Raw genomic sequence first — 22,061 nt, forward strand, 5'->3', positions numbered from 1 at the left:
TATTTTTTTTTACTTTTAAGAGGGGGTATATCACTTTTATTAAAGTGCAACATGTTCATGTATTAAATATCAACTGGGTTCAACAATGGTAATATAGTGACATTATCCTTAGCAACGTATAAGTAGTGTCAGCGATCAAATAAGGAACTATGTTCATTCTTTGTAGCGTACACATAGCAGTAAACCGTTTTTAATATTAGGTTGTGGTGTTAGGCTCGCCTTGTCATTGATGAGTAAGACAGTGAGATACCCGTCAATTTGTGTGTAAGGCTGTTAGTTAACAGAGCAGCTGTAGTCTCTCGTGTAGCATAGACCCTGCGTTAAACAACTGTTAGTATGCAGTTGGGGCATTATACTTGCCCTAGTGGTGGCGTCTGTTCTGTATCCTTTGGTATCTTATCAGGTCTGAGGGTATGGCTAGGTGTGAAAAAGCCTGTGCCATCAGAGTGTTCAGTATTCCTTCATGTTACTTTGGGTTGGCAGTGAAACTTTATACACTTAAGAGCGGGGATAGGGCAGGGTACGTGTATGGGTTGTGTTATAATGGGTAGGTTGGGTGGGGTCGTTGGAAGTCAGGGGCTGCAGTTTTGTGAGTATGTTATGTTAATGTCTGATGTTGTAGTAAAGTGTTATGGAGGCGTATAGTTGTAGCAGAAGCGTGACTTGTAGGTCTCTGTATCGGGAGGTGACGTTGTGGTCTCGTGGGGCCAATCAATTGGAAGCATTGGTTAGTGCAATTAACGGTAGGTAAGCGTGTGTCAACCTCCTATCATGTCACTATTCAGGTCGTGTGGGGTAGCCGTTTTTGATGCCGGGTCCGTGGGTTGTAGAACGGATAGAATCTTTGTAATGAGACGGGAGTGTGCAGGTGCGCGCCCGGTTTAGTTGGCGTTTTTTGTAGCTGTGTGGGGGTCTCTCCGGCGCTGAGGGTTGGCCTGTACCATGATGTCTTGTTCCGAGTGTTGTCATCCCTGCAATCAGAGTAGTATAGGGTGTATATTGAATGTGTGGACTTATAATGTCCAATTTGTTATGCGTGCTTTTCAGGAGCGGGGCATGCGGTTTTCGTTCTTTGGAGCGGGTGTTGTTAAGTCAGCTGTGTGCAGATTTTTGTGGTGTCTGGGGTGCTTGTGAAGCGTTATCCGCCACGTGTTCGCTTATAATTTCTTTGGTTTGATGTGTTGTGTCCATTAGATTTTTCACAAATTAATGATATAACCAAAGCCCTAAATCAATGATTGCGCAATGGCGCAGTTATTCTGGTCGGAATAGCTATGTATAAAACAGTAGGTTGTTGCTAAGGAAACCTACAGAAATGTGGGCGGAATATCTAACAGTGACAATGCTATTTTCATTCATTAGCATACAGTCCACGGCATACTGGGTGCGCTTTAGAAATGCAGTCATACAGATCAGCTATGTGTTAGACACATACATTATTTTACTTAAGATGAGCATGTCTTAATGTTCATTAGATTTTAGATTTTTGAAATAAAGTAATTTCAAGCTTGTTACATCCAGGTTACAAATCGTTCTATTTTATTCAATGGTACAGCAGCCGGTGGAAAAGTATGAATAATGATAGCCATGTGTGTAAAGACCAGGTGTGTCCAACACCTGAGCCTCCAGCACTTAATGAGCCATATAAGCCATTATGAGAGCAGCTAGCAGCATTTTTTTTTAATGAAAATTCACTTCGCGGTACAAAGCTGTTTTTTAATTCACGTGGTAAAATGTCCTCTATATCTTATTTCATGTATGCTAGCTTTCTAAACATATACAGCAAAAGCAGCATCTATAATCATTCTCTGACTTAAACACTACATGTGCATGACATCTATTAATGCTGAAAGACAAAAAATTGCTTCTATCACAAGGGAGGAACAAGGTCACTGAGAGGAATGATATTGCAAATCCTGAGACTAACATCTAAAATGGCTGCTCCCACTGGAATATGAAACAGTGGATTTAAATTAAAGGTATAATACATATTTGTAACCGTAAATGCAATATCAGAGGTGTAAGTGGCATAGTGAAGTTGCTTATAGTTTAGACACTTTGGGATCTATGAAGTGATAGTGACTTAAAATATGCCTTTCACCATAACATCTACATTCTTTTACAGAACACAATACTATATATCAATATATCATTGGTTCTCAACCAGTAGTACATGTACCCCAGGTACGTGCATTACAAGCTGGGGGTACGCTGAAAGCTGGTGAGAATCATTGCTACATATGATTTAAACATTTCATTACATCTGAATGAGATGAAGTGTTCCTTTAGGTAACAATAAGTTCTTTGGTAGATTAAAACACAGCTCAGAATAACAGAATTTCCATTAAAAATCCTATTTCTTTATCCAGAGGCTTTGATTCACCTAAGCAACTCCGTAGAAAAGCTTGTTAACTAGACTTTTCTAACAATTCTGTTACTTATACCTATATTACATTTTCTTTTAACCCTGGTGAAATTATCCTTTATTACGGGTCCTCCATAAAGAGTAACTTTTAATTAGCCATTATGTAACTATCTCCACTATTGGCCATTAACCTGTTTAGCAAGGTTTGTACCCCCTACTTATTCCTACTCTTTCTTCAAGCAAATCATATTTGTACTGTTAATGAATATATTTAATGCATTCTTATATTGCAGTTTTTAATTAGATCAAGTTGACATGATCAGATAATATAATTACAGATTTACAGAGTTTATGAGTACATCAATACCTACCTACTATTTATTAAGTCACACTATCTACCTTTGTATGCATTTAATCAATTACTGTTTTATATCAAAAGGAATAAGAACTAACCAATTATCCAAACTAGTCTATGATTTACTTACATTGAAAATACAGTTCGGCCTGTTTTTGGACACTGACACCAGTTTTGCTATTTGCCAAAATAAATCCAAGTTACCGTTAAATAATGTATATGGGCTTAAAGTGCAGTCTCGCAGCTTTAACGTGAGGGTATTCACATCCAAATTGGAGAAAGGGTTTAGGAATTACAGCTCTTTAACATGTAGCCCCATCTTTTTCAGAGGACCAAAAGTAATTGGACAAATCTGTTTCATGGACAGGTGTGGGCTATTCCTTCATTATTTTTAATCAATTAAGCAGATAAAAGGTCTGCAGTTGACTCCAGGCGTGGCATTCGCATTTGGAAGCGGTTTCTGTGAACCCACAATATGCGGTCAAAGGAGCTCTCAATGCAAGTGAAACAGGTCATCCTTAGGATGCAAAAAAAAAAAAAAAAAAAATCCAGAGAGATAGCAGGAACATTAGGAGTGACCAAATCAACAGATTGGCACATTCTGAAAAAAAAAAAGTACGCAAAACAAAAAGCCTGTACGTCCACAGGAAAAAAAAAAAAAAACAGTGATTGGGTCCTTTCCATGGTAAAGAAAATCCTCTTCACAACATTCAGTAAGTGAAGAACACTCTCCAGGAGGTAGGAATATCATTATCCAAGACTGCCATAAAGAGAACACTCCACACAGAGCAAATACAGAGGGTTCACCACAAGTTGCAAACCATTCATAAGCCTCAATAATAAAAAAGCCAGATTAGAATTAGCCAAAAAACGTCTAAAAAAGTCAGCCCAGTTCTGATACAGCATTCATTGGACAGGTAAAACTAAGATAAACCTGTACCCAAAGAAAAATACATGGAGAAGGCTTGGAACGGCTCATGATCCGTAGCATACCACATCATCTATAAAACACGGTGGAGGCGGAGGCGGGGCTTGAAGCGGAGCAGAGCGGTCGCACTCACTGAGAGCTCCGCGACACGAACCGCAAATAAAACGCTAAACAAGGCGATTTCCGACATCCACCAGGGCTCAACTGCTCATACCCGACCCGGGATTAGCCATGGGATGCAAACATAAGAAATCCCGAGCGGATAAAGACCCGACCACCCACGATATCGGGGAACTTCTCCGACACTAGCAAAAGTCCGCATGGGACAAGATGGTGGCGGGAGACGACGGATACTCACCCTCATCTGATGATTTCTCCATAGACCCCGGAGAAGGTATGGCACAAGCCCCTCCACCCAACCCTAAGCCCTCACATACCCCTGCAGAAGACCCTGTCACGGCCACAATACTTAAGAGCATGCTGGCAGAGCTCAGAACCAACATAGCAGCAGACATGGCTGGTATAAAAGAGGCAGTGGAGGGGGTCACTACCAGAGTCCTGAGGCTAGAGGCCTCAACTACCTCCCAAGAAGCAAGGATAGCATCCTTAGAACAAGCACTAATGGAGGTGCAATCACAACAAAGCATATCAAACAACCGGATAAACACCCTTGAGGACCAACGAAGGCGCTATAATCTCAAGATCCGAGGTATCCCGGATTCAATAGGCCAGACAGACCTACCGCACTTTATCAGGCGCCTGCTGGCGATTTATTGCCACCCAAACAGGCAAAAGCAGTGCGACTAGATGGTATATTTAGACTGCCAAAGCCCACAACGGCACCAGCTACGGCACACACAGACCTGATCCTCCGTTTTCAAAACCTGCAAGACAGAGCCCAGCTGTTGGCGGCCGCACGGGGGAAAACCCCTGACATTTGAGGGAGCCACGCTGTCCCTCTTTCAGGACCTAACTAAAAGCACCATGGGATGGCGCAAGACCATGCAGCCACTATTACAACACCTCAGGAACAAGAGCATCCAGTATAAATGGGGTACACCGAACATGGTCACCTTCACACATCAGGATACCACATACCGAGCTCGGAGCTACCCTGAACTGGACTCCCAACTTCGCACAGCGGGCCTACTGTTGCCCCCACGCAGGGAAAGCTCAGACCTCAACAGACTGGACCCGGCCGAGGTCCCTGACTTTATCCCGGTAGCACCCACCCGACCACCGCACCAACGAAGGATACCCTGAGGGAAACTGCAATAAGGGGTTTCTCCTCAGAACTCCAGAGACTGCTGATAATGCACTCTTCCAGGATATGGCCTCCTGCCCAAGATGAACCCACTCTGCTCACTTGAGAACTTACACATGGTCAACACCCAAGTTCCTCCTTCCCATAGAGTTTTTGTTGATCAAAGTTGACTTTTTCCTAGTTAACAAAAAGTTCATATAGGTCTCCCCGCAGTAGATTTCACGCACCCAAGACACATCGACAGCGGCACTCACACCCTATACCGGGAACGCAAATACTCACAACCGGGCTCACTACCGACCGCAACTGCATTTGACCTACCCCCCCACACGAACATGGAAGACACAGACACAAACATACCCACTGTGACAGAAGGGTATCCCTGGCGAGGGACACATACCATCCTAGGGCACCCCAACCAAGACGAGGCTCATCTTCACACACCGGAGACTAGACGGACAGTCACGTTGGGGGGACCCCACGGACCTCACCACACATATAACATACGCCTCCATAGCTGGTATTCAAACAGACCCATAAGACAACACATGTCCAAAGACAAACCCCAAGAAGGCACACTCCCAGAATCCACCAGGTCTCAGACATGCCTGAAACAATAGACTACAACACGACTACACAATTAATATATAAAAAGTGCTATGTATATAAATATGCTGCTACTGTATTAATATATGTTGCCAAGTATGCCTGCATGAGCTGTTGTGGCTATGTGGACATTTCTGTTGAATCTGCACAACAAAATAAAGAATTTAAAAAAAAAAAACACGGTGGAGGCCTGTAAAACATGGCATGGGCATGCACGGCTTCCTATGGCAATGGGGAACTAGTGTTTATTGATAATGTGACAGAAGCAGCCAACTCTGCTTCAGCCAAATTCCCCTTCACTTTACAGCTGGACAATGCCCCAAAACATACTGGGAAAGCAACCCAGGAGTTTAATGCAAAGAAATTGAATATTCTGCAATGGCCAAGTCAACCACATGATCTCAATCCGATTGAGCATGCATTTCACTTGCTGCAGACAAAACTTAAGGCAGAAAGACCCATGAACAAACAACAACTTAAGACAACTGAAATAAAGGTTTGCAAAGCATCACAAAGGAGGAAACCCAGCGTTTGAGAATATCTATGTATTTCAGACTTCAAGCTGTCATTGCCTGCAAAGAATTCTCGAAAAAAGTATTACAAATTAACATTTTATTTATGATTGTGTTCATTTGTCCAATTACATTTGAGCTACTGAAATAAGGGGACTTTGTATGGTTGCAGTTCCTAAACGTTACACACAATATAAGCTGAAAGTCTTCACATCAATTGCATTTCAGTTGTTTCATTTCAAATCCATTGTGATGGTGTACAGATCCAAAATAATGAAAATTGTGTCAGTGTCAAAATCATTTACTTACTATGTCCTACAGAAACAGAGGCCTTACTGTTTACAGGTAACCTAAATATGGACTCTAATAGTAGTGACAGATGCCAACAGACATCAACACTACCCATGTGACCATTAGTACTCTCTGTCCGGGGTTATTTCTGATGCTGTCACACAGTAGGTGTCTCCCCATATCAACTGGGATGTCATAGACAATGTAAAATAGATGGGATTACTTCACTAACTTGGAAAATTGGCAAATAAATTTTAAATCTAGTGGTGACTTTTCTCTAAATCGTATATTATGGGTATGATAGCATTATACAAATATATTCAGAGCCAATACAAACCATTGTCTGGAAACGAATTCATAATCAGGACTATATATAGGACAAAATGTCACACATTTAGACTTGAAGAAAGGAGATTTAGTCTAAGGCATAGGATTGGGGAATAATAAGAATGTGGAATTCTCTGCCTGAAGAGGTGGTTTTATCAGAGTCCGTCCAGATGTTTAAACAGAAACTGGAGGAATACTTGCAAAGACATATTAATTTGTGGGGTATATATTCAGAGCCAATACAAACCATTGTCTGGAAATTAATTCATAATCAGGACTATATATAGGACACAATGTCACACATTTAGACTTGAAGAAAGGAGATTTAGTCTAAGGAATAGGATTGGGGAACAATACGAATGTGGAATTCTCTGCCTGAAGAGGTGGTTTTATCAGAGTCCGTACAGATGTTTAAACAGAAACTGGATGAATATTTCCAAATACATATTAATTTGTGGGGTAATAGTTTCTAGGTCCTGGTGTGATGCAAAGTTGGAAAGTGCTTCATACGTTTTTTTGCATTCTTTTTATAAACAGCAAAAATATGAGAAAAGCTGAACTTGATGGATGCATGTCTCTTTTCAGCTTATGTAACTGTCATCATGTTTCCAGTTTGCTCATGAGTCAGGAAATAGCAATACTATATCATAGATAGCTGTGTTTAGTATTATTTTTAATATTATTATTTTTTTTAATATTATTTTTTAAGTGCACACACGTACCAACACAGGTTTTCATTTAAGGTTCATTTACTATGAGTACTTACTTTTCTTTAAAAGGAAGTTTTGTTTTTTTAAAGCAGTCTGACAAATCATTGAAAGATATTACGGGCAGTAGAAATTGGATAGTGATTTGTACATGTCCTTGAGATAAGCCCTTGGTAACTAAATATGATATTGGTTTTATACTGTAATTCTGTATAACCCAGCATGCATTGTAATAACAGAGCTGAGAATGATAGCTCTGCAGTGCTGATGCAATGGAATTGATTAGAATTCACAAAGTCCTCTTGTATTATACAATGGTTTTCATCGAGCTGAGCCAGTTCCTTATTCAGCTGAGTCACTGTCGTAAAAAGAGAAAATATCAGACAGAAAATGAGCACAAAGCTCCTCAAGAATCCCAATAATAATTTCTACTGACTAAATTATTTTCTTATAGACTACTTAATTTGTGAAACAGTAAAACACGGAATATATCTACTTGTGCTTTGAAAATAAATTACAATTAAAATGTATTGATGTATATGGTTTAATACATGGATTTCAAGATCAGAGACAACATGGGTTTACTTCAGGGAGATCATGCCAGACTAATCTTATTGATTTTTTTGATTGGCTAACTAAAATTATAGATCAGGGTGGTGCAGTAGACATTGCTTACCTAGATTTCAGTAAGGCTTTTGACACTGTTGCATATAGAAGGCTTATCAATAAACTGCAATCTTTAAGTTTGGATTCCAATATTGTTGAATGGGTAAGGCAGTGGCTGAGTGACAGGCAACAGAGGGTTGTAGTCAATGGAGTATATTCAAAGCTTGGGCTTGTCACCAGTGGGGTACTTCAGGGATCTGTACTTGGACCCATTCTCTTTACTATTTTTATTAGTGATACTGCAGAAGGTCTTGATGATAAGGTATGTCTTTTTGCTGATGATATGTAACATGTTTGATGTTCCAGGAGGGATAAGCCAAATGTCAAATGATTTAGGTAAACTATAAAATGGTCAGAGTTGTGGCAACTGACATTTAATGTGGATAAGTGCAAGATAATGCATCTTGGACGTAAAAACCTAAGGGCAGAGTACAGAATATTTGATAGAGTCCTAACCTCAACATCTGAGGAAAGGGATTTAGGGGTGATTATTTCTGAAAGACAAAGGTAGGTAGACAATGTAATAGAGCAGCAGGAAATGCTAGCAGAATGCTTGATTGTATAGGGAGAGGTATTAGCAGTAGAAAGAGGGAAGTGCTCATGTCATTGTACAGAACACTGGTGAGACCTCACTTGGAGTATTGTACGCAGTACTGGAGACCTTTTTCTTGAGAAGGATATTGATACCTTAGAGAGAGTTCAGAGAAGGGCTACCAAACTGGTTCATGGATTGCAGGATAAAACTTACCAGGAAAGGTTAAAGGATCTTAACATGAATAGCTTGGAGGAAAGACTAGACAGGGGGGATATGATAGAAACATTTAAATACATAAACGGAATCAACACAGTAAAGGAGGAGACTATATTTAAAAGAAGAGAAACTACCACAACAAGAGGACAGTCTTAAATTAGAGGGGCAAAGGTTTAAAAATAATATCAGGAAGTATAACTTTACTGAGAGGGTAGTGGATGCATGGAATAGCCTTCCAGCTGAAGTGGTAGAGGTTAATACAGTGAAGGAGTTTAAGCATGTGTGGGATAGACTTAAGGCTATCTTAGATAAAAAAGACTAATGAAAGTATTTTAGAAAATTGGGCAGACTAGATGGGCCGAATGGTTCTTATCTGCCGTCACATTCTATGTTTCTATGTTTAGTTTAGTCACATAGCAAACAGTTTATGTAAAGTCAAAACCTTCCTATCTTTTCACCGAATTGTCTAATGAGCTCTGCTATTTCAAATAATTGATTTTCCCTTTCATTATGCAAACCTGCAGTACTTACTTTTTTCATGATTTTCCCACTATCCTACCTGTTCTATGTTTGCGCCTGCTTCTGGGAACACGAGACAAAGTTTACAATAGGTGCATTCAAACGACATCATTAAACACGGTTGATGTTAGATGAGGCCATACGGGTGTAAACTACTGCAGAGTTCTTCGTAGATATGTGCATGGTTTTGTTCCGCCAAACCATTTTTTCCAGCAAATTAAACTAAGTTCAGGACTCTGACACTGGTTTAGTTAATGGTTTAGTTCATCCGATTTCTATCAACCATCTCTTTTTTGGTTTTTGGGTGCTTTGGTCGTAAATCTTACTCGCGAATGAAATTTACATTTTTAGCTGTTGCACTGGTCGTTTGCTTGGCTCTATGGCCATATGGTGCTTTGGAGATATGGCATTTAGCCAAACAGAGGTTGGCATGAAGGCGAACAAATTGCAATTTTGAAGAAAACGAATGCACAACTTTGTTTTTTTAGTTAAGCCCACTTTAATGATTTTAACGGTCAACATGCTATATATGATGACCTTAAGCTGTTACATCAGGTGATGCAAAATCAGTGGACAATTACGGTGCACCGGTGAATAAGTGGTGTGCCGTGTCTACTCACTGGACCGCCAGCCTCCTTTCTGTTCAAGACTTGCCGCCCTGCTGGATCCTCCTCCATGCGTTTGAGCCCTTGGGGGCTTGACCAGGACATCGGGGGGGAGGAGAGTGGTGATAAGAGCGGTGATACAGGCTTGAAGTCCGGTATGGTGACCTGCCCATAAAGGGGTATAGCTGTATACAAATTGGGGGAGGTTACCGCTTTAATTATAAAGGCCTCCAAACTCCTCCCCATGGGAGATTCACCCCTCCCTAGACCCTATTTAGACCCTGTGTACCATAGGATTATTGCACAAACGTTTTGTCAGCTGCCAACGTGCTACATTTATTGACCTAGTGTCATCCCCCCTTGCCCCCACCCCTGAGCGGAGGGTGGGGACCCTAAATCATAATAAGGGGGGGGACCTAATGTCCTCCCCCTGGCCCTCACCCCTAAACGGTAGGTGGGGGCCCTAAACACTAATAAGGGGGGGGACCTAATGTCCTCCCCCTGGCCCCCACCCCTGAGCGGTGGGTGGGGGCCCTATAGTAAAATAAGGGGGGGGACCTAAGGTCCTCCCCCCTGGTCCCCACCCCTGAGCGGCGGGTGGGGGCCCTAAATACTAATAAGGGGGACCAAGGTCCTCCCCCCTGGCCCCCACCCCTGAGCGGCGGGTGGGGGCCCTAAAAAAAATGTGACCCCAAACCCCTAGTCACCCCTTCCCCCCCAATAAAAATTATCCCCCTACCTACCCCCCTCACCTTAAAAACTAATGAGGGGGGGACCTTTAACCAAGTACCTGTAAAAAATAAAAATAAAACTTACCATTCAATGTTTTCTTTCTTCTAAAATCTTCTTTTTTCAGCCCCCAAAAAGGCCAAATAAAAAAACATAATAACCGACGCAATTATAAAAATAAAAAAATTAAAAAAAGAACGCAAAAAAAATAATCCATCTTCAACCATGGAGGGCTCCGCGCAGACTAAGCTCTGCAGGGCGGGGCAAGGCTTATAAAGCCTTACCCCGCCCTGCAATTAGGCTCAGAGCACTCTGAATGGTGGGTTTAAGCCATCCAATCAGAGTGCTCTGACAGGTAAATCAAGAGACTGACAGGTAAGTCTCTACATTTACCTGTCACAGCACTCTGATTGGTTGGTTTGAAATCCACCAATCAGAGTGCTCTGTGTCATTTTACACAGCGTGGAAAAGTTCTTTGCTATTTTCCCACGCTGTGTAATTTGACTCATAACTCTGATTGGTTACTTAATCCACCAATTTTGGGGTTTGGGGACCCCTGGTCACCTGGGGGGGGGGATTTTTTTTAGGGCCCCCCTTATTAGTATTTAGGGCCCCCATCCGCCGCTGAGGGGTGGGAGCCAGGGGGGAGGACACTATGTCCCTCCCCTCTTATTTCAATTTAGGGCCCCGACCCGCCGCTCAGGGGTGGGGGCCAGGGGGAGGACATTAGGTCCCCCCCTTATTAGTATTTAGGGCCCCCACCCACCGCTCAGGGGTGGGGGCCAGGGGGGAGGACCTTAGGTCCCCCCCCTTATTTTACTGTAGGGCCCCCACCCATCGCTCAGGGGTGGGGGCCGGGGGGAGGACATAAGGTGGCCAGGGGGGGCGGACCTTAGGTCCCCCCCCCCTCTTATTTTACTGAAGGGCCCCCAACCACCGCTCAGGGGTGGGGGTGGGGGGGAGGACATTAGTTTCCCCCCCTTATTAGTATTTAGGGCTCCCACCCACCGCTCAGGGATGGGGGGGCCAGGGGGAGGACATTAGGCCCCCCCCCTTATTTAATGTAGGGCGCCCACCCACCGCTCAGGGGTGGGGGCCAAGGGGAGGACATTAGGTCCCCCCTATTATAATTTAGGGTCCCCACCCGCCGCTCAGGGGTGGGGGCCAGGGGCTCGGGAGGGGGAACTTATTTTGTATTTTTTTACAGTGAGCAGCCACAGGCTGCTCACTGTTTAATAGACATGCCCCTACTCGCGGTATAGCGAGTAGGGGCATAATTTACTAATACTAAATAATCTTTACTTAGTATTAGTAAATTTGGCTGAAAGACCAATTTAGGTCTTTCAGCCTTTTAGTAGATAGCTCCCTAATACCGTGGGAATTAGGGAGTTATCTACTCATTCATTCCTGTCATTACATTGACTGGCTAAGTAACTTACATTTTATATGAATGTATGTTACTTGATTGTTGTAAGTGTTGCAAATGCTTACAGCTGAATCCTGGCTATGTTTGTATACTTTTTATTTAAAATTGTATACAATGTAACATTCTTCTTCTCTTACTGGGTAAGTATATTAGTACTTAGGCAATACTGTGCTTCGACACTTCGGAATTTCGGAAATTTCGGGACCTCAGCAATTTGGAAGTACCCGAATGTCCGAATTTCGTCCGAATACATATTTGGACCGAAACGAATTGCACAGGTCTAATGTTTATTTATTTATTTATAACATATTTTACCAGGAAGGATACATTGAGATATGCTCTATAGCTCATTCCTGACCGGATGATGATTGCCAATATGTTGTATATATTTAATTGTATATAATATTATAGTGTATATAAACTGATTATAATACTACTTGTATCCCACTGATGAGTTAATAGTTATAGAGTTTATCCCCTGTTTTAGTATATGTTATTTCCTGTATTAGTTATTATTATTGTATAAATGTATACATTATTTGAAAAATCTTTAATATAAATATTTGAACGAGATATGCTCTATATAAATTAGACCATGTCATTTCTACATGACAACCCTGGGGGCAATTGGCTTTTTAACAGGTTTCCACACCAGGATTCATACATCATAATAACCTTCAATGCAATTTTATCAGTGCTGTCAAATTGTCTCTTTAAAACTAAATTTATAAGGTTATGAAACCCCCTTATGACCAGGGTTATGTGTAGAGGTTCTGCCTCCCATTCACTTTGCTACATTTGACCCATGTAAAGACAATTATATCAGTGTAAAAATACATAGCTCTTAACGTCACCAGCTATCGGACAGCTCTCCTACCCTTTTTTAATTTGTTCTCTCTTATACCAGTACAGGACAGACGATTGACACATGGGTATTAGAAAACTCTTACTATTTACAATACATATTACATTTGTGTTGGAACCTGCGTGCCCTTTCCCTTGCAATGTACAATTTATGAGACCTGAGCGTCTCCCATTCATGCTTTACCAGAATGACTACGAGGCCTGGGTGTCTCCCTGGTTTTACTATGGACTCTCTTCTACCTCCGTCTTCACAGTTCATACCATGCTTTGCATATCCTGGAAAACTAATAAAAAATATATTACAAAAAAAATACAAAAACCAGGTGGCTATGATGCAGGTGTAACTTTCTAGAACATGCTGATTTCTTAAGATACAAAATGATATTAATGTAGCATAATGAGACGATCTACTTATTATGTGTGACTGTGACCTATACTTGTAACGCTGTCAACTCAAAATAAATATTTGTATTTTTTTTAAAAACATAGTTCTTGTCATATTTATATTTAAATGTGGGTTTAGAGTTTGTATTTTGACTTTGTGTTTTCATATTTGTGCCAGTCTGCATAACATTTTACATTACATTGGGACCTGTAGTTCTAAAACATGGAGGATCAACCTTTTGGGCACTCCTGTCATTAACTGCCAAGGTTTTTACCAAACTCAAGAGAATTTTAAATTGAAGGCCAAGATATCTGGATTGCAAGAAATATTCTTAGTTATTTATCAAACGTGACCATATTGGTCTAAACTTTACTATGCCAAACAATTCCTGGTTTGTTGAGCAATATTTAAAGTATCTTCGGTTTAACTAAATCCTACAGCTTGAAGATCATAGTATTTACTGAAAATAATATAATTAGTTCATTTTCACATAGCAGTTCCACTTTTCAGTATGATGGAAATGGTAATTTTTCTATTTTTAATAAATAATTTAATCTGACTATTTTTCTTAGTTTTAAATTCCCTAATATTCTCCAAGGACTTTACAAATTCTGCTTTATTTTTCAAGCAAGTTATTTGATGTATAATTGAAAATCAAACACTTAAATTTGCATCAAAGCTATCTTAAAACTGTCTCATCATTTATTTCCCTAAACGGATTTAACATTCTTAGCATTGGGCTAAGTAAAAGAAACCTATAACCGCTGAGACTGGTAGAAAAACACAATGATACAGCAATTCAGAGTTTCCAAAATACCAAGTCAGCTAGAAAGTCCACATTTCAGCTGTGTCAGTGCATGTAACGGGGAATATTTAATACAGGCATGTTTGATCAAAATATATGAATGTGAACGAAAACAGAGAAAACAAAGTATTCACTAAACCAGGCATTATGATGAATTGCCATTTAGTGAATTAAAATGTAAGTCAAATAATCAAACTGTAAGGAAAAAAAAAATGCCAGCTTAGCTATTTTCCAGCTTGTCTGTTTTGGGCTACATTTTGCAAACTTTTCGCAAATTTTCGCAGTTTTCTGTTAAAGAAACACCATGACCACTTTAGTGATTTGAACTCGTCATGGTGTTTGGAGTCTTCCGGTGCAGCATTTCACTATGAAACTTTGCACATGCAAAGAAATAGCTCTGTTACCGGAGCGTCGTTACCCAGCCTGGAACTAATTTTATTTTAGTACATGCACAGCATATTGGCAAAAGATAGCCAATTGCGGCACAGCCTTCCTCTCCTATGCCGTCCACGTACATCCCTTAGCTTGTCCTCCTGTTGCATCACCACCCCTTGAGGAAGACTGGGCTGCTGGAAAATGATGTCCTTGGTGCTGAAACACAGGTAAGTTTTAGGCTTTTTTCATTTTGAGTGGGGAGGACCAGGTCAGTAAGGGTTACTCTAACAGTGTTTTTGTTTTTAAGTAATTTACAAACTTCTGTAATGACAGGCCAGCTACTTAATACATGTCTTCTCTATCAAGTATTTAATATACCTCACAACAGAGTGTGGACCTCATAGCTGTCTATGTGCAAATGGACAAGGTTTAAACTCCATCCATAACTTTTTAACACAGCTGTAAATTGCTATGAATTAAACTGATATGTGGCTTATGTTAAGTAGAGGGATTTCGGAACTTCGGCAATTCGGCACTTCGCACATTCGGAAGCATCTGAATGTCCAAATTTCCAGAAATTCATCCGAATTCACATTCGTAACGAAACGAATTGCACATGTCTACTATATTTCATGGTGGGTAAGCACTTGGAAAGTTCACTGGTATGATATTTACAATTATATCTTGTTATTAAAGTACTCAAAACTGTACAACATTTTATTTTTTCATCTAATATAACCCGGGATATAAAATACAATAGACATAAAAACCCAGCAGTGTGGAGGTGGTGGAGTTTGCATTTGACCTGTACAGACACACTTTCCCTGAGTTCCTCACTTCAAATTAAAAAGCTGCAAGTTAACAGAAAATGTTTGATTTTTTGAGAGTATACCCTTGCTAAAACATTCCTTTTGATTTTGGGCCACACAACAAGAAGCCAAAGGCAGATAAGCCTTTACTAGCCTGAAACTGGCAAACTACTCCAACGCTCTCAAAGTTGACTTCTGGCCCAATATGGTGTCTCCTGGAGAAGGTCCTCTTTTATTCTGCCAGAATCCTCCATCGATCAAGGAGAATAGACCTCTGAGAATGAGGTAAAAACTCTATGTAAGTATTTATCCTTTAGCTCAGTCTCCAGAGCCCTGGGATATGAATGCTGGTGGCATTGACCAATAATGGGAGTACAGATTTACAGTCGAGTCTGACTGACATTTCATAGCGATTTAATAAATACAGTTCTGGTGAAAGATTTGGGCTTGTTAGGGTTGAGATATATTTGGTGTGTACATGTTGCCAATAGGGATGTATCTGAGGGCAATCCCAGCATGAATGAAATATTAATATTCTTTTACATTCTGTGCCAAGCCCACTAGGCATGGCATGTAAATTAGTTAACACCTTCAGTGCTGTAGGCATGGTGCATGCATTCATATAGCAATGCTGAATAAAATGCAAAGTGCACATATAGTGGTTATTTCTCTGTAAATGTTGCAGTAGGTGAGGGTGGGGAAACAGTAACTATGGCATGAAGCTCTCGCCAGCTTAGTCCAAGGGGGCAGGCAGGACGGCTGGTAGGGTGTGGGCTGGGGCTAACTCTCTTATGTTTTACTTTTTTCTCTTTCACTCATTCAGTCTGTAATTTAAGCAGAATAGTCCCAGGAGTACTCTAAGTATGGTTGGTCCACTTCTGAGCTGGGCCGATTCTTTGTTTGAGTTTCAGAACCACTGATCTTCTGTCACGATAACTCTTAGCTCTGTAATTATTATTTTTTTTTTTACAGACCTCCTTGCACCTTTCTATACCTTGTATCTTTAATTACAATAAAATAAAGATTCAAATAAATATATAAAGAAATAAAAATGCTACAATAATGTTTACTAGGGCGAGGTAACATAGAACTGTCACTGAAATATACCTAAATGTGGAACAGTCACCATGGAAATAAATGTAGTATCCCTGCTGAGAGCCCTATTTTCACCACTGTAGTCAAAATGCTCTTTTTGTATATGGCCCACTGCATGTTTCCATTTCCAAAGGAAATATATTGTTACAATAAATTGTTCAGCATTTTTCATGTTATCAAAATGAAAAACTTGAATTTATATACTTTAAAAAAAAAAACAAAAAACACACACACACACTTTTTTATATTGAAATATGGGATTTAACACAATTTCAAAGAAAGTATAGATTTAAAAGAAAACTCACGTAAACAGTTATCTACACTATTAACAAAATATTGACATGCATTGATTTGTTTGTCTTGTTAATGAAATGTGATTGCACATAAAAAAAATGTACACCTGGCGGAGCCTAGCACTTGAAGTGGACGTTCGCACACTGCCTGTGCTCCGGTACTGAACCACACAAAACAGCCCCCCAAAAAATGATTTACAGACCTGGGCGAGTGCCGGTGGCGATCAGGCGAACATGGGCAGGAAAACAAAGCATCAGAAGCCCGACAAGCCCAGACCAGGGATGAACGAGGTGGCTGTAAATTTACCTACACTGGCCCCAATCCCTGAGACCCCACAGAGCCCTGACTCCCTGCCTGTAACGATGGGGGCACTGAAAGACTTGCTCTGCAATCTGCAAAAAAATATACAAGCCGATGTGGCCTCCCTCCGTACAGACCTTTCTGGCCTCGTGGGCAGACTGTGCACCCTAGAAACGTCCTCAGACAGCCACACATGGAGAATTGCTTTGATTTGGAGGCTGCAGTGCAAAACCTACAACATCAGCAGGCTATGGCTGAGCAAAGATTTGCAAATCTGGAAGACATGAGGCGACGAATGAACCTCAAGATAAGGGGCATCCCAGAGGACATATCGGCGGTGGAACTCCCGCACCTGGTAAGGAGCTTACTGGCAGCACTCCTGACACCTAAACATGCTAAGTCTGTGACCCAAGAGGGTGTTTTCCGCATCCCCAAGCCTAAGAGAGCCCCTGACACAGCTCCCAGAAACCTGGTCATACACTTCCAAAACATGAGGGAAAAGTCATCCACCATGGCTGCTCTTAAAGGGACTTCCCAGTTCGCATTTGAAGGTATGAACCTCTCATTTTATCATGACGTCTCCGGCAGAACATTATGCTGGAGAAGATCGCTGCAACCATTCATCTCCCTACTCCCAGAACGCATGATTCGATACAACTGGAAGTCACCCCGCTCTCTCCTAACCACATATGGTGGCGCAACCTACACAGTTCAGGATATGACCGGAGCAGGCGCCCTTCTGGGAACCCTCGGTCTCCCGCAAAAATCTCTGTGACAAAAGAAAGCCCTGGCCGCAACCCACAGATGGGATCTGAGAAACATCATCCCGTTCGTCCCACAGTGAGCTGAAGCAGACGCCTACGCAGCAGCAACCACCTGAAGGTTCCCGCAACATGCCCTACACTAACCACTTAAAAGTTCAGGACTGAACATAGTTCACCATATGTCCACTACTGTCACCCATTCACCCTGCAATTTTTGTTTCACCCATTAAAGGGCGAAAACACACAGCACGCCCATAAAGTTAGCCTTCCGGCCAAATCACTCCCCGCCTCCACCTCCGAATTACTAGAGATGAGACAAATGTTGAAGGCAGTGAGGCGTTAAACCCCAGGGAGAGCGTTATCCCTTCCACCTAGTACCAAACGTCATTCACAAGACATACCTGTCCTATAGGGGCCATTCCGAACCAAACAGGGTTCTCCTCATCTTTTAACACACTACCCTATGTATTCACCCCAGCCAGCTGGCATATAAGCACACTAACAGCAAGTGTGTACCTCCTTACATGCCTCGTGCTATAAAAGTGCTGCTTGCTCACCAGTTTATATCCCGCAGGTCCACTAGCTGATAAGCGGTTCATAAGCGGTTGGCCACATAGCCTCTTGAAACCAAAAACCATCAGCACTCTGGCTACGTATTGTATTATTATCTCATCATATGTTATATTATTTCACAGTGTTTGTCGTAAAATGTTTTCTCACAACAGTGAGTCTAAGACAAAAATAAAGAATAAAAAACAAAAACAAAATGTACACCCAAATAAATCTTCTTAATAAAATAATACAATGGTTATTTATAAATTAAGGATAATTGGTATTAAATAATAATAATTATATATAATAATAATAATAAAAAAAACAAATCAGGAATGAATAAAATTATCATTCAAATGTCTGAAAACATACCATAAGCTGTAATTCATAGCATATGTTATCGAACATGGTAAATAAATAGATAACTGTTGTAAAATGAAACGTGAATTGCCACGTCATGTTAGCCATAAATGTGATAACGTAAGACGTATGTGCAGAGATTGCTATTTTTCCATAATCGTTAAGCCCAACAGTCAAATAGCCTGCAAAATTGGCATGAACAGATGTCTCAACATAAAAAAAAAACACATAAGGCTCAGCCAACAGCTTATAAAGTCAATGCAAAAATGAGTGCTACTCTTTTGTAAGTAATCCAGTTAATGCTAAAGATTTCCTATCTCATGGTAAGTGAGATAGGATTTCAGAAAGTGGACTTAACAGGACTTAAGGTTGCACTAGCTGCCTGCTTAGCAGTTTCCCTGCATTACAGGAAATATAAAACTCTCTGCAATAGTCTATGTGACGCAGTGCTTCAAGTAACTAAACAGCAATGCGCCACAGATCTTCCCCTTGAAACACATGGGCTCCATGCCTTCTCAGGAAGGCTACTTAGAGATTTTAGGAAATATCTATGGGTGTGGCAGAAGTTGCTTAGTTCTAGTAAATGCCACAGCAATAAAAGGGATATACTATGAATCATCAATATGATTTCATTTCAAACAACTCCAGAAAATAGAGATTTGGTAATTATGCTTTAAGTTTGTTAACGCTCTCAGTGCTGAGAAGCATTGCAATGCAGATTTTTTTGCTCCAAGATCACTGCATTGGATTATTGACCTACAATTGCCATGACTCAGAAAAATAACTTTAGTCAGTGCAATGGCAATTAAATGAGTGATCTTACAAGTGTAACCACAACATTTTCTATATAATGTGCAAAAGGCAACACACATTCCTACCTATTTAAACATGGAAAAATATAAAAATATGACTTTAATGACAATGCCAAGCCATGATATAATAGTATTTTCCTAACCCAATAGTCATGAAGAGGTTAAGTTTGCAATCCTGAATATTAGTTAAGAAAGCATTTGACCCACTTATAAATTCCCTATTGGGCTGATATAGTAATAAGTAATAAATTGCCTGCTGTGCTGATAGAGTACTCACAATTACTCTGACACACTACACCAATGTAGCTAATTATAGATATACAGGTTACTTATACAAAACACACACACACACACAAGAAATGCAGTATTTTTATGCATCTTTATCAACAAAACACTATAGAAAAGAGAGATATTTAGCTAAAAGAATGTATAATCACATTTTATTGCTGTCACGTAATATTCTTAATATTCTACTAGCACTCATTTATAAAGACCTTCATTTTCTCAGCAGCATTGGACCAAGAAATGAAAGATTAAAAAAAAGTAGACCTCTCTCTCCAGCTGTGGTAGAACTACATATCCCATGATGCTTTCCAAGCCTTAATGCTGACAATACACACTTCCAGTAAATAGTTCTACTTATAGCTGGGGACCCTATATTCTATCCATCCCTGATTTGGGCTAAATTAATCACATTATTGTATTTATATTTGAAAAGTAACCATTTGCACTCTATTTGTTGAAGGTCTTTTACTCCCATGGCATTGTCTAAGCCTTTACAGTGGGAGGGTTGAGGTACTGGAATTTTTGGCCACCCCTGACTTGTATTAAAATGATAGCTGCATTGTATTTATCAGGGATTAACCCTTGGCACCCCAGCTCTGGTGCATTACATTTCCCATGATGCCCAGCCAGTCGTTCTGCAGGATAGCCCCACCATGGGAGCCATGTTCCCCAGGAGGGTCCTGGCATGCCAGGTGTCCCCCAGCTCTGCCTGAGCTGCTTCACTCTCTGCCGTGTTTTGGACGTGGCAGCCGCCGTACAGGGACCACTTACCGAGCTCCAGGTGATCCCTGACCGCTTGCAGCTGGCCCTCCGTGCCGATGTCTCCCACCACGATGAGCAGGTAGTATTTCCGAGGGTCCCACTTGGCCGCAGCAGCCGCCGCAGTAGTAGTAGTAGTAGTAGCCGTGTGCCGCTCTCCGTGGTGCTGAAGCTGGAGCGCCGGCCCTGCGCCCGTCTCCATGGCAACGGCTAAGGCCTCCGCAGAGCCCGCCTCGGTCTCCATAGAAACGCTCAATGCGGCTGAGAGGAGAGAGGGGAGTGCGCTGCTGCTCTTAAAAGAGAGTCTGGAGGGCGGTGATTGGTCGAGAGGCCATCAGCAGTGATACGTCATCACCTCCTGGGCGGGGCTTAGAGTGCTGGACAGCTTGTCACAGGGTGAAAGCTCTGTGCCATTAACCACCTGCATGCCAGCACTGACTGAGCACACTGAGAATCACTCACATACTCTGATAAGGAGTGTAACACCTATAGGGAGAGATTAACCAGCTTTATACTGTGTGAGCTGGGATGATAACAGCCAATGCATGAGATGACAGTTAAAGGGCCAGGCACCCCAATAAATGTGCAGCAGTGCAGTGGTGATGGTGCATGGAGAACACTGCTAGCATTCTCAGCTCTGAGAGCGGCTTATAACTGCAGCGATTATTAAAGCGTACAGCTGAGAGCAAGCCCATCCGATCTGGGGATAAACAAAATGTTTCCATAAACATAGCGATTCATCCCTATGGCAGACAGTCTATTTCAGTACACTCGAAGAGTCGTCATAATTAATAGACTAAGAACTCAACACGAATAGGGGTATATTACTGAGTAGTAATCTCATTCCTTACCTCCTCATTTAAATGCACTGTTTATTTTTTGGATATTTATTAAAGGGATATTATAGGCAATGAGCAGTGAGACTGCAGGTGCATGATCTGTATAACAAACCTGCATTAAGCTAAAGTTGTTTTGGTGATTACAGTATCTCTTTAATGTATTTGTGGTTTATGCCCTGCATTGGAGAGACACTTTTACACACACTAATACAAGTACTGTTACACACACAAACACATACTGCTACCCACACTGTCCAAGCACACTCAACACCCTGTTCCAAATTATTATGCATTTTCTATTTAAGTGTCACAAAGATTAAATATTTTGTTTTTCAGTTTAACTCATGGACAGCATTGTGTCTCAGGGCTCTTTTAATCACTGAAAATAATCTCGGACACCTGTGATAATTAGATTGCCAGGTGAGCCCAATTTAAGGAAAAACTACTAAAGGAGGGTGTTCCACATTATTAAGCAGAGCACCATTTTCATGCAATATAGGGAAGAAAAAGGATCTCTCTGCTGCCGAAAAGAGTGAACTAGTTCAATGCCTTGGACGAGGTATGAAAACATTAGATATTTCACGAAAACCTAAGTGTGATCATCGCAATATTAAGAGATTTGTGGCTGATTCAGAACACAGACGGGTTCGTGCAGATAAAGGCACATCGAGGAAGATTTCTGCCAGATCCATGCTTCAGATCAAGAGAGAGC

General features: G+C 41.1%; 1 protein-coding gene across 1 annotated transcript in view; it reads right to left on the reverse strand.

The window, feature by feature from the left end:
• MAP1A (microtubule associated protein 1A) overlaps nucleotides 1–20,762 on the reverse strand; it is a 175,470-nt gene extending 154,708 nt beyond the window's left edge. Inside the window, exon 1 of the mRNA XM_063448944.1 lies at nucleotides 20,523–20,762. Within this exon, the coding sequence (XP_063305014.1) occupies nucleotides 20,523–20,754 (232 nt within the window). The 5' untranslated portion in view covers nucleotides 20,755–20,762. The remainder of the gene's footprint in view (nucleotides 1–20,522) is intronic.
• Between the last annotated feature and the right edge of the window lie 1,299 nt (nucleotides 20,763–22,061).

The sequence above is a fragment of the Pelobates fuscus genome, chromosome 3 (assembly GCF_036172605.1).
Source record: "Pelobates fuscus isolate aPelFus1 chromosome 3, aPelFus1.pri, whole genome shotgun sequence".
Taxonomy (NCBI): Eukaryota; Metazoa; Chordata; class Amphibia; order Anura; family Pelobatidae; genus Pelobates; species Pelobates fuscus.